The sequence below is a fragment of the Schistocerca piceifrons genome, unplaced genomic scaffold (assembly GCF_021461385.2).
Source record: "Schistocerca piceifrons isolate TAMUIC-IGC-003096 unplaced genomic scaffold, iqSchPice1.1 HiC_scaffold_2042, whole genome shotgun sequence".
NCBI classification, from domain to species: Eukaryota; Metazoa; Arthropoda; class Insecta; order Orthoptera; family Acrididae; genus Schistocerca; species Schistocerca piceifrons.
The window spans coordinates 92,057-104,896 of NW_025727947.1; the positions used below are offsets into that span (position 1 = coordinate 92,057).

Consider the following 12,840-nt stretch of genomic DNA (forward strand, 5'->3'; position numbering starts at 1 on the left):
GGGATACAATTAACCTGAAGTGAAGCATCGGAATCTATAACTAGTGTCACAGGAATGGTTCAAAGCAAAGTCAGTAAGAAGAGTCAGTCTTCTTGTCCTTAAGTCGGCATTGTGCCTTTTGTATTTAATTCCGATGCAATTACTGTGTTTCATCGTCAATAAGAAGGTCCAAGGTATACAGTAAGCCTGAAGTGAAGCATCGGATCTATAACTAGTGTCACAGGAATGGTTCAAAACATAGTCAGTAAGAAGAGTCAGGTTTTTGAACTTAAGTCGGCATTGTGCCTTTTCTATTTAATTACGATGCAATTTCTGTGTTTCATCGTCAATAAGAAGGTCCAAGGGATACAGTAAACCTAGAGTGAAGCATCGGAATCTATAACTAGTGTCAATGGAATGGTTCAAGACATAGTCAGTAAGAGGAGTCAGTCTTCTTGTCCTTAAGTCGGCATTGTGCCTTTTCTTTTTAATTCCGATGCAATTTCTGTGTTTCATCGTCAATAAGAAGGTCAGAGGGATACAATAAACATGAAGTGAAGCATCGGAATCTATAGCTAGTGTCACAGGAATGGTTCAAAGCATAGTCAGTAAGAAGAGTTAGTCCTCTTGTACTTAAGTCGGCGACGTGCATTTTGTATTTAATACCGATGCAATTTCTGTGTTTCATCGTCAATAAGAAGGACCAAGGGATACAATAAACTTGGAGTGAAGCATCGGAATCTATAACTAGTCTCACAGGGATGGTCCAAAACATAGACAGTAAGAAGAGTCAGTCTTCTTGTACTTAAGTTGGCATTGTGCCTTTTTCTATTTAATTCCGATGCAATTTCTGTGTTTCATCGTCCATAAGAAGGTCCAAGGGATACAGTAAACCTGAAGTGAAGCATCGGAATTGATAACTAGTGTCACAGGAATGGTTCAAAACATAGTCAGTAAGAAGAGTCAGTCTTCTTGTACTTAAGTCGGCGATGTGCCTTTTGTATTTAATTCCGATGCAATTTCTGTGTTTCATCGTCAATAAGAAGGTCAGAGGGATACAATAAACCTGAAGTGAAGCATCGGAATCTATAACTAGTGTCACAGGAATGGTTCAAAGCAAAGTCAGTAAGAAGAGTCAGGTTTTTGTCCTTAAGTCGGCATTGTGCCTTTAGTATTTAATTCCGATGCAATTCCTGTGTTTCATCGTCAATAAGAAGGTCCAAGGGATATAGCAAACCTGGAGTGAAGCATCGGAATCTATAACTAGTGACAATGGAATGGTTCAAAACATAGTCAGCAAGGAGAGTCAGTTTTCTTGTACTTATGTCGGCATTGTGCCTTTTCTATTTAATTCCGATGCAATTTCTGTGTTTCATCGTCAATAAGAAGGTCCAAGGAATATAGTAAACCTGGAGTGAAGCATCGGAATCTATAACTAGTGTCACAGGAATGGTTCAAAGCATAGACAGTAAGAAGAGTCAGTCTTCTTGTACTTACGTCGACATTGTGCCTTTTCTATTTAATTCCAATGCAATTTTTGTGTTTCATCGTCAATAAGAAGGTCAGAGGGATACAATAAACCTGAAGTGAAGCATCTGAATCAATAACTAGTGTCACAGGAATGGTTCAAAACAAAGTCAGTAAGAAGAGTCAGTCTGCTTGTCCTTAAGTCGGCATTGTGCCTTTTGTATTTAATTCCGATGCAATTTCTGTGTTTCATCGTCAATAAGAATGTCCAAGGGATACAGTAAACCTGAAGTGAAGCATCGGAATCTATAACTTGTGTCACAGGAATTGTTCAAAACATAGTCAGTAAGGAGAGTCAGTCTTCTTGTACTTAAGTCGGCATTGTGCCTTTTGTATTTAATTCCGATGCATTTTCTGTGTTTCATCGTCAATAAGAAGGTCCAAGGGATACAGTAAACCTGAAGTGAAGCATCGGAATTGATAATTAGTGTCACAGGAAGGGTTCAAAACATAGTCAGTAAGGAGAGTCAGTATTCTTGTACTTTAGTCGGCATTGTGCCTTTTGTATTTAATTCCGATGCAATTTCTGTGATTCATCGTCAATAAGAAGGACCAAGGGATACAGTAAACCTGGAGTGAAGCATCGGAATCTGTAACTAGTGTTACAGGGATGGTTCAAAACATAGACAGTAAGAAGAGTCAGTCTTCTTGTACTTAAGTCGGCATTGTGCCTTTTCTATTTAATTCCGATGCAATTTCTGTGTTTCATCGTCAATAAGAAGGTCAGAGGGATACATTAAACCTGGAGTGAAGCATCGGAATCTATAGCTAGTGTCACAGGAATGGTTCAAAACATAGACAGTAAGAAGAGTCAGACTTCTTGTACTTAATTCTGCTTTGTGCATTTTGTATTTAATTCCAATGCAATTTCTGTGTTTCATCGTCAATAAGAAGGTCCAAGGGATACAGTAAACCTGAAGTGAAGCATCGGAATTTATAACTAGTGTCACAGGAATGGTTCAAAACATAGTCAGTAAGAAGATTCAGTCTTCTTGTACTTTAGTCGGCATTGTGCCTTTTGTATTTAATTCCGATGCATTTTCTGTGTTTCATCGTCAATAAGAAGGTCCATAGGATACAGTAAACCTGAAGTGAAGCATCGGAATTTATAACTAGTGTCACAGGAAGGGTTCAAAACATAGTCAGTAAAGAGTGTCAGTCTTCTTGTACTTTAGTCGGCATTGTGCCTTTTGTATTTAATTCCGATGCAATTTCTGTGTTTCATCGTCAATAAGAAGGTTCAAGGTATACAGTAAACCTGAAGTGAAGCTTCGGAATCTATAGCTAGTGTCACAGGAATGCTTCAAACATAGTCAGTAAGAAGAGTCAGTCTTCTTGTCCTTATGTCGGCATTGTGCCTTTTGTAATTAATTCCGATGCAATTTCTGTGTCATCGTCAATAAGAAGGTCCAAGGGATACAGTAAACCTGGAGTGAAGCATCTGAATCTATAACTAATGTCACAGGAATGGTTCAAATCATAGACAGTAAGAAGAGTCAATCTTCTTGACCTTAATTCTGCTTTGTGCCTTTTGTATTTATTTCCGATGCAATTTCTGTGTTTCATCGTCAATAAGAAGGGCCAAGGTATACAGTAAACCTGAAGTGAAGCATCGGATCTATAACTAGTGTCACAGGAATGGTTCAAAACATAGTCAGTAAGAAGAGTCAGGTTTTTGTCCTTAAGTCGGCATTGTGCCTTTTCTATTTAATTCCGATGCAATTTCTGTGTTTCATCGTCAATAAGAAGGTCCTTGGGATACAGTAAACCTGGAGTGAAGCATCTGAATCTATAACTAGTGTCACAGGAATGGTTCAAAACATAGTCAGTAAGATGAGTCAGTCTTCTTGTACTTAAGTCGGCATTGTGCCATTTCTTTTTAATTCCGATGCAATTTCTGTGTTTCATCGTCAACAAGAAGGTTTAAGGGATACAGTAAACCTGGAGTGAAGCATCGGAATCTATAACTAGTGTCACAGGAATGGTTCAAAACATAGTCAGTAAGAACAGTCAGTCTTCTTGTACTTAAGTCGGCATTGTGCCTTTTCATTTAATTCCGAGGCAATTTCTGTGTTTCATCGTCAATAAGAAGGTCAGAGGGATACAATGAACCTGAAGTGAAGCATCGGAATCTATAACTAGTGTCACAGGAATGGTTCAAAGCAAAGTCAGTAAGAAGAGTCAGTCTTCTTGTCCTTAAGTCGGCTTTGTGCCTTTTGTATTTAATTCCGATGCAATTTCTGTGTTTCATCGTCAATAAGAAGGTCCAAGGGATACAGTAAACATGGAGTGAAGCATCGGAATCTATAACTAGTGTCAATGGAATGGTTCAAAACATTGTCAGTAAGAAAAGTCAGTCTTCTTGTACTTAAGTCGGCATTGTGCCTTTTGTATTTAATTCCGATGCCATTTCTGTGTTTCATCATCAATAAGAAGGTCCAAGGGATATAGTAAACCTGGAGTGAATCATCGGAATCTATAACTAGTGTCACAGGAATGGTTCAAAACATAGACAGTAAGAAGAGTCAGTCTTCTTGTACTTACGTCGACATTGTGCCTTTTCAATTCAATTCCGATGCAATTTCTGTGTTTCATCGTCAATAACAATAAACCTGAAGTGAAGCATCGGAATCTATAACTAATGTCACAGGAATGGTTCAAAACAAAGTCAGTAAGAAGAGTCAGTCTTCTTGTCCTTATGACGGCATTGTGCCTTTTGAAATTAATTCCGATGCAATTTCTGTGTTTCTTCGTCAATAAGAAGGTCCAAGGGATACAGTAAACCTGGAGTGAAGCATCGGAATCTATAACTAGTGTCACTGGAATGGTTCAAAACATAGACAGTAAGAAGAGTCAGTCTTCTTGACCTTAATTCTGCTTTGTGCCTTTTGTATTTAATTCCGATGCAATTTCTGTGTTTCATCGTCAATAAGAAGGTCCAAGGTATACAGTAAGCCTGAAGTGAAGCATCGGATCTATAACTAGTGTCACAGGAATGGTTCAAAACATAGTCAGTAAGAAGAGTCAGGTTTTTGTACTTAAGTCGGCATTGTGCCTTTTCTATTTAATTCCGATGCAATTTCTGTGTTTCATCGTCAATAAGAAGGTCCAAGGGATACAGTAAACCTGGAGTGAAGCATCGGAATCTATAACTAGTGTCAATGGAATGGTTCAAGACATAGTCAGTAAGAGGAGTCAGTCTTCTTGTCCTTAAGTCGGCATTGTGCCTTTTCTTTTTAATTCCGATGCAATTTCTGTGTTTCATCGTCAATAAGAAGGTCAGAGGGATACAATAAACATGAAGTGAAGCATCGGAATCTATAGCTAGTGTCACAGGAATGGTTCAAAACATAGTCAGTAAGAAGAGTTAGTCTTCTTGTACTTAAGTCGGCGACGTGCATTTTGTATTTAATACCGATGCAATTTCTGTGTTTCATCGTCAATAAGAAGGACCAAGGGATACAGTAAACTTGGAGTGAAGCATCGGAATCTGTAACTAGTGTCACAGGGATGGTTCAAAACATAGACAGTAAGAAGAGTCAGTCTTCTTGTACTTAAGTTGGCATTGTGCCTTTTTCTATTTAATTCCGATGCAATTTCTGTGTTCATCGTCCATAAGAAGGTCCAAGGGATACAGTAAACCTGAAGTGAAGCATCGGAATTGATAACTAGTGTCACAGGAATGGTTCAAAACATAGTCAGTAAGAAGAGTCGGTCTTCTTGTACTTAAGTCGGCGATGTGCCTTTTGTATTTAATTCCGATGCAATTTCTGTGTTTCATCGTCAATAAGAAGGACCCAGGGATACAGTAAACTTGGAGTGAAGCATCGGAATATATAACTAGTGTCACAGGGATGGTTCAAAACATAGACAGTAAGAAGAGTCAGTCTTCTTGTACTTAAGTCGGTATTGTGCCTTTTCTATTTAATTCATTCCGATGCAATTTCTGTGGTGCATCGTCAAAAAGAAGGTCAGAGGGATACAGTAAACCTGAAGTGAAGCATCGGAATCAATAACTAGTGTCACAGGAATGGTTCAAAACATAGTCAGAAAGAAGAGTTAGTCTTCTTGTACTTAAGTCGGCATTGTGCCCTTTGTATTTAATTCCGATGCAATTTCTTTGTTTCATCGTCACTAAGAAGGTCCAAGGGATGCAGTAAACCTGGAGTGAAGCATCGGAATCTATAACTAGTGTCACAGGAATGGTTAAAAACATAGTCAGTAAGAAGAGTCAGTCTTCTTGTAGTTAAGTTGGCATTGTGCATTTTCTATTTAATTCCGACGCAATTTCTGTGTTTCATCGTCAATAAGAAGGTCAGAGGGATACAATAAACCTGAAGTGAAGCATCGGAATCTATAACTAGTGTCACAGGAATGGTTCAAAGCAAAGTCAGTAAGAAGAGTCAGTCTTCTTGTCCTTAAGTCGGCATTGTGCCTTTTGTATTTAATTCCGATGCAATTCCTGTGTTTCATCGTCAATAAGTAGGTCCAAGGGATATAGTAAACCTGGAGTGAAGCATCGGAATCTATAACTAGTGTCAATGGAATGGTTCAAAACATAGTCAGCAAGGAGAGTCAGTCTTCTTGTACTTATGTCGGCATTGTGCCTTTTCTATTTAATTCCGATGCAATTTCTGTGTTTTATCGTCAATAAGAAGGTCCAAGGGATATAGTAAACCTGGAGTGAAACATCGGAATCTATAACTAGTGTCACAGGAATGGTTCATAGCATAGACAGTAAGAAGAGTCAGTCTTCTTGTATTTACGTCGACATTGTGCCTTTCCTATTTAACCCTGCTGTTCTGTTCGGGTCTATATGACCCGAAACGAATATGAACGTTATTTTACATTATGTAAATACCAATATATATTTATGAAACTTTGTGACTTTGTCTGAAAATGGATGAGCAGCATGTGTTTTAAAAGGTTTTAAAAAAGTTTAAGAAGTTTGGGCTTCAACTGTAATAGTTGCATATGTAATGTTCGGGTCATAATGACCCGACACAAATATGTTTAGTGTAACTCGTATTTATTTCTAAAATCTGGAAATGGCGAAAATTATTTTTGTTGTGTTGTGTGGGAATAGTGACTGCATCATTCCAACTTACTCTCAACAATCACCTAAAGCTCCATGCGTTCACAACAATGGGCTTGTTTGTTGCTTTCCCCAGGAAATAATAATTGGCAGTTCTCAATAATTGGAATGCTTTGTTTCTGCCCAGTTTGACTTGTGACACCATGGCGATGAGACCATTGAATGATCGTGAGTTGGAAGAAATAGTAAATGCCTCACCAGATGAAGGATCACTTTCTGAGTTTGAAGATCACATCAGCAATGCATCTGAAAGCGAGTGTTCCGATGACAGTTACGACAGTCCACAGCCCATACAAAATAGTGTAGAGACTTTTCTTTCTAAAAATGGGAATATAGAATGGCAGTTGCATCCACCAGCACAACATGGTCGCCTACCAGCTTCGAACATCATCAAGAGTACCCCAGGAGTTACCAGGTATGCAGTCAGCAGAATATCTGATGTAAAATGTTCATTTGAAGCAGTATTTCACACAGCGCTTCAAAATGAAATAATAGAGATGACAAATATTGAAGGGCAGCGAGTTTATGGTGAACAGTGGACAGATATTGATGGTTCTGTTTTCCATGCATACTTAGGACTCTTACTCCTAGCGGGTGTATATCGATCTCATGGGGAGTCTACAAAAAGTTTGTGGGATAAAGATACTGGGCGAAACATATTTCGAGCAACCATGTCTCATGAAACATTCTGTAAGATATCACGTGTCCTGCGATTTGACAAGAAATCTACTAGAGAGGAAAGACGACGTACTGACAAACTTGCCGCAATTCGTAGTATTTGGGAGAAGTGGGTAGAGGTCCTTCCTAAACTGTATAATCCAGGAGAAAATGTTACTGTTGACGAGCAGTTAGTAGCATTTAGAGGTCGCTGTCCATTCAAGCAGTATATCCCAAGTAAACCGGCAAAATATGGGATCAAAATATGGACCATGTGTGACAGCAAAACTTCATACGTACTGAAAGCCCAAATTTATACAGGAAAGGTGAGTGGAGCGGCACCAGAAAGAAATCAGGGAATGAGGGTGGTATCTGATCTCACTTCTGAGTTACGTGGTCAGAATATCACGTGTGACAACTTTTTTACGTCGTACAATTTGGGGCAGCTGCTTCTGAAAAGGAAATTGACTATGTTGGGAACTATACGGAAAAATAAGCCGGAGCTTCCACACAAAATGACCAACAAGGAGGTACACAGCTCTTCATTTTACTTCACAAATGACACTACTGTGGTTAATTATATTCCTAAGAGACACAAGAATGTTGTACTTATGAGCACTCTCCACCATGATGCGGAAATCAGTGACAGGGCTGATAAGAAGCCAAAAATGATTTTGGACTATAATTCAACCAAAGGTGCTGTAGACACGCTTGATCAGTTATTAGGTACATATACATGCAAACGAAAAAGTAATAGGTGGCCAATGATAGTTTTCTACAATATTCTTGATGTTTCTGCTTATAATGCATACGTTTTGTGGATTTCGGTTGACCCTAATTGGAATGCAAGCAAATTGACTAGAAGGAGAATATTCTTGGAGGAACTTGGAAAGTCACTGATAAAAGAACATATTGCATCAAGAACGCATTTCCCAAGAACAGAAGATTCTTTGAGAATGGTCACAAGCATCCAAAACCCGAATGATGTGGGTGGTGTGTCAGAATCGGTAACAACAAGAAAATCTACAAAACGTGCACGCTGTAAGTTCTGTCCATCAAGTAATGACAATAAAACAAACATGGTGTGTGGAAAATGTAGTAAACATATTTGCAAGAAACATGTAACCTACTTGTGTCCACAGTGCAAGCAGTAAGAAAAGAACTGTAGTATTTTATAAGATGATTGTATTGAAAATTCTGTTGTTTCAAATTTATGTGAATACTTGTGCCTAAACTACAATCAGTAAGAAGAGAGGATTCTAAAGTTGTAGTGCTTTCTATGTTGGAATGTAATAAAAAAACTGTAGTGTGTTCTGTACTGTAGTGTGCTCTAAGATGAATATCTGTAATGACAACTGTCTGTTGTTAGAAAATGTCAATACTTACGTCTAAACTGTCAACAATAAGAATAGAAGTATGGAAAAACTGTAGTGCTTTCTAAGTTGAATGCCTGTAATGGAAACTGTCTGTTGTTTCAAATTTATGTGCATATTTAAATGAAAAATATCCCTCAATAAAGTTGTATGCATTGTTATTATTATTATTATTACCATTATTATTATTATTATTATTATTATTATTATTACTAACAAGGTACTGGAATAGAACAACAATGTCGATAGCTAAAACTGTACCAAAATTTATGTTTCTAAAGCATTTTGATATGTCGGGTCATATTGACCCGAACAGTATATATGTCAAGTAAAAGTGAACAGAACAGCAGGGTTAATTCCAATGCAATTTTTGTGTTTCATCGTCAATAAGAAGGTCAGAGGGATACAATAAACCTGAAGGGAAGCATCTGATTCAATAACTAGTGTGACAGGAATGGTTCAAAACTAAGTCAGTAAGAAGAGTCAGTCTGCTTGTCCTTAAGTCGGCATTGTGCCTTTTGTATTTAATTCCGATGCAATTTCTGTGTTTCATCGTCAATAACAATGTCCAAGGGATACAGTAAACCTGAAGTGAAGCATCGGAATCTATAACTTGTGTCACAGGAATGGTTCAAAACATAGTCAGTAAGGAGAGTCAGTCTTCTTGTACTTAAGTCGGCATTGTGCCTTTTGTATTTAATTCCGATGCATTTTCTGTGTTTCATCGTCAATAAGAAGGTCCAAGGGATACAGTAAACCTGAAGTGAAGCGTCGGAATTGATAACTAGTGTCACAGGAAGGGTTCAAAACATAGTCAGTAAGGAGAGTCAGTCTTCTTGTACTTTAGTCGGCATTGTGCCTTTTGTATTTAATTCCGATGCAATTTCTGTGATTCATCGTCAATAAGAAGGACCAAGGGATACAGTAAACCTGGAGTGAAGCATCGGAATCTGTAACTAGTGTCACAGGGATGGTTCAAATCATAGACAGTAAGAAGAGTCAGTCTTCTTGTACTTAAGTCGGCATTGTGCCTTTTCTATTTAATTCCGATGCAATTTCTGTGTATCATCGTCAATAAAAAGGTCAGAGGGATACAGTAATCCTTAAGTGGAGCATCGGAATCTATAACTAGTGTCACAGGAAAGGTTCAAAACATGGTCAGTAAGAAGAGTCAGTCTTCTTGTCCTTAAGTCGGCATTGTGCCTTTTCTATTTAATTCCGATGCAATTTCTGTGTTTCTTCGTCAATAAGAAGGTCCAAGGGATACAGTAAACCTGGAGTGAAGCATCGGAATCTATAACTAGTGTCACAGGAATGGTTCAAAACATAGACAGTAAGAAGAGTCAGACTTCTTGTACTTAATTCTGCTTTGTGCATTTTGTATTTAATTCCGATGCAATTTCTGTGTTTCATCGTCAATAAGAAGGTCCAAGGGATACAGTAAACCTGAAGTGAAGCATCGGAATTTATAACTAGTGTCACAGGAATGGTTCAAAACATAGTCAGTAAGAAGAGTCAGTCTTCTTGTACTTTAGTCGGCATTGTGCCTTTTGTATTTAATTCCGATGCATTTTCTGTGTTTCATCGTCTATAAGAAGGTCCATAGGATACAGTAAACCTGAAGTGAAGCATCGGAAATTATAACTAGTGTCACAGGAAGGGTTCAAAACATAGTCAGTAAAGAGTGCCAGTCTTCTTGTACTTTAGTCGGCATTGTGCCTTTTGTATTTAATTCCGATGCAATTTCTGTGTTTCATCGTCAATAAGAAGGTCCAAGGTATACGGTACACCTGAAGTGAAGCTTCGGAATCTATAGCTGATGCCACAGGAATGCTTCAAAACATAGTCAGTAAGAAGAGTCAGTCTTCTTGTCCTTATGTCGGCATTGTGCCTTTTGTAATTAATTCCGATGCAATTTCGGTGTCATCGTCAATAAGAAGGTCCAAGAGATACAGTAAACCTGGAGTGAAGCATCGGAATCTATAACTAGTGTCACAGGAATGGTTCAAATCATAGACAGTAAGAAGAGTCAATCTTCTTGACCTTAATTCTGCTTTGTGCCTTTTGTATTTAATTCCGATGCAATTTCTGTGTTTCATCGTCAATAAGAAGGGCCAAGGTATACAGTAAACCTGAAGTGAAGCATCGGATCTATAACTAGTCTCACAGGAATGGTTCAAAACATAGTCAGTAAGAAGAGTCAGGTTTTTGTCCTTAAGTCGGCATTGTGCGTTTTCTATTTAATTCCGATGCAATTTCTGTGTTTCATCGTCAATAAGAAGGTCCAAGGGATACGGTAAACCTGGAGTGAAGCATCGGAAAATATAACTAGTGTCACAGGAATGGTTCATAAGATAGTCAGTAAGATGAGTCGGTCTTCTTGTACTTAAGTCGGCATTGTGCCTTTTCTTTTTAATTCCGATGCAATTTCTGTGTTTCATCGTCAACAAGAAGGTTTAAGGGATCCAGTAAACCTGGAGTGAAGCATCGGAATCTATAACTAGTGTCACAGGAATGGTTCAAAACATAGACAGTAAGAAGAGTCAGACTTCTTGTACTTATGTCGACATTGTGCCTTTTCTATCTAATTCCGATGCAATTTCTGTGTTTAATCGTCAATAAGAAGGTCAGAGGGATACAACAAACATGAAGTGAAGCATCGGAATCTATAGCTAGTGTCACAGGAATGGTTCAAAACATAGTCAGTAAGAAGAGTCAGTCTTCTTGACCTTAAGTCGGCGATGTGCATTTTGTATTTAATTCCGATGCAATTTCTGTGTTTCATCGTCAATAAGAAGGACCACGGGATACAGTAAACTTGGAGTGTAGCATCGGAATCTATAACTAGTGTCACAGGGATGGTTCAAAACATAGACAGTAAGAAGAGTCAGTCTTCTTGTACTTAAGTCGGCATTGTGCCTTTTCTATTTAATTCCGATGCAATTTATGTGTTTCATCGTCAATAAGAAGGTCAGAGGGATACAGTAAATCTGAAGTGAAGCATCGGAATCAATAACTAGTGTCACAGGAATGGTTCAAAACATAGTCAGAAAGAAGAGTTAGTCTGCTTGTACTTAAGTCGGCATTGTGCCTTTTGTATTTAATTCCGATGCAAGTTCTGTGTTTCATCGTCACTAAGAAGGTCCAAGGGATATAGTAAAACTGGAGTGAAGCATCGGAATCAATAACTAGTGTCACAGGGATGGTTCAAAACATAGACAGTAAGAAGAGTCAGTCTTCTTGTACTTACGTCGACATTGTGCTTTTTCAATTCAATTCCGATGCTATTTCTGTGTTTCATCGTCAATAACAATAAACGTGAAGTGAAGCATCGGAATCTATAACTAATGTCACAGGAATGGTTCAAAACAAAGTCAGTAAGAAGAGTCAGTCTTCTTGTCCTTATGTCGGCATTGTGCCTTTTGTAATTAATTCCGATGCAATTTCTGTGTTTCATCGTCAATAAGAAGGTCCAAGGGATACAGTAAACCTGGAGTGAAGCATCGGAATCTATAACTAGTGTCACAGGAATGGTTCAAAACATAGACAGTAAGAAGAGTCAGTCTTCTTGACCTTAATTCTGCTTTGTGCCTTTTGTATTTAATTCCGATGCAATTTCTGTGTTTCATCGTCAATAAGAAGGTCCAAGGTATACAGTAAACCTGAAGTGAAGCATTGGATCTATAACTAGTGTCACAGGAATGGTTCAAAACATAGTCAGTAAGAAGAGTCAGGTTTTTGTCCTTAAGTCGGCATTGTGCCTTTTCTATTTAATTCCGATGCAATTTCTGTGTTTCATCGTCAATAAGAAGGTCAGAGGGATACAGTAAACCTGAAGTGAAGCATCGGAATCCATAACTAGTGTCACAGGAATGGTTCAAAACAGAGTCAGTAAGAAGAGTTAGTCTTCTTGTACTTAAGTCGGCATTGTGCCTTTTGTATTTAATTCCGTTCCAATTTCTGTGTTTCATCGTCACTAAGAAGGTCCAAGGGATGCAGTAAACCTGGAGTGAAGCATCGGAATCTATAACTAGTGTCACAGGAAAGGTTCAAAACATAGTCAGCAAGAAGAGTCAGTCTTCTTGTACTTTTGTCGGCATTGTGCCTTTTCTATTTAATTCCGACGCAATTTCTGTGTTTCATCGTCAATAAGAAGGTCAGAGGGATACAATAAACCTGAAGTGAAGCATCGGAATCTATAACTAGTGT

General features: G+C 38.3%; 1 protein-coding gene across 1 annotated transcript; it reads left to right on the top strand.

Annotated features, from left to right (window-relative positions):
* Nucleotides 1–6,750: 6,750 nt before the first annotated feature.
* Nucleotides 6,751–8,959, top strand: LOC124741994 (piggyBac transposable element-derived protein 4-like; the record flags this gene model as incomplete). Its single annotated transcript, XM_047248738.1, has 3 exons — nt 6,751–7,388; nt 7,542–8,408; nt 8,852–8,959. Coding segments are annotated over exons 1-3 (1,613 nt in total), but the record flags the coding sequence as incomplete, so codon positions are not given.
* Nucleotides 8,960–12,840: the final 3,881 nt, after the last annotated feature.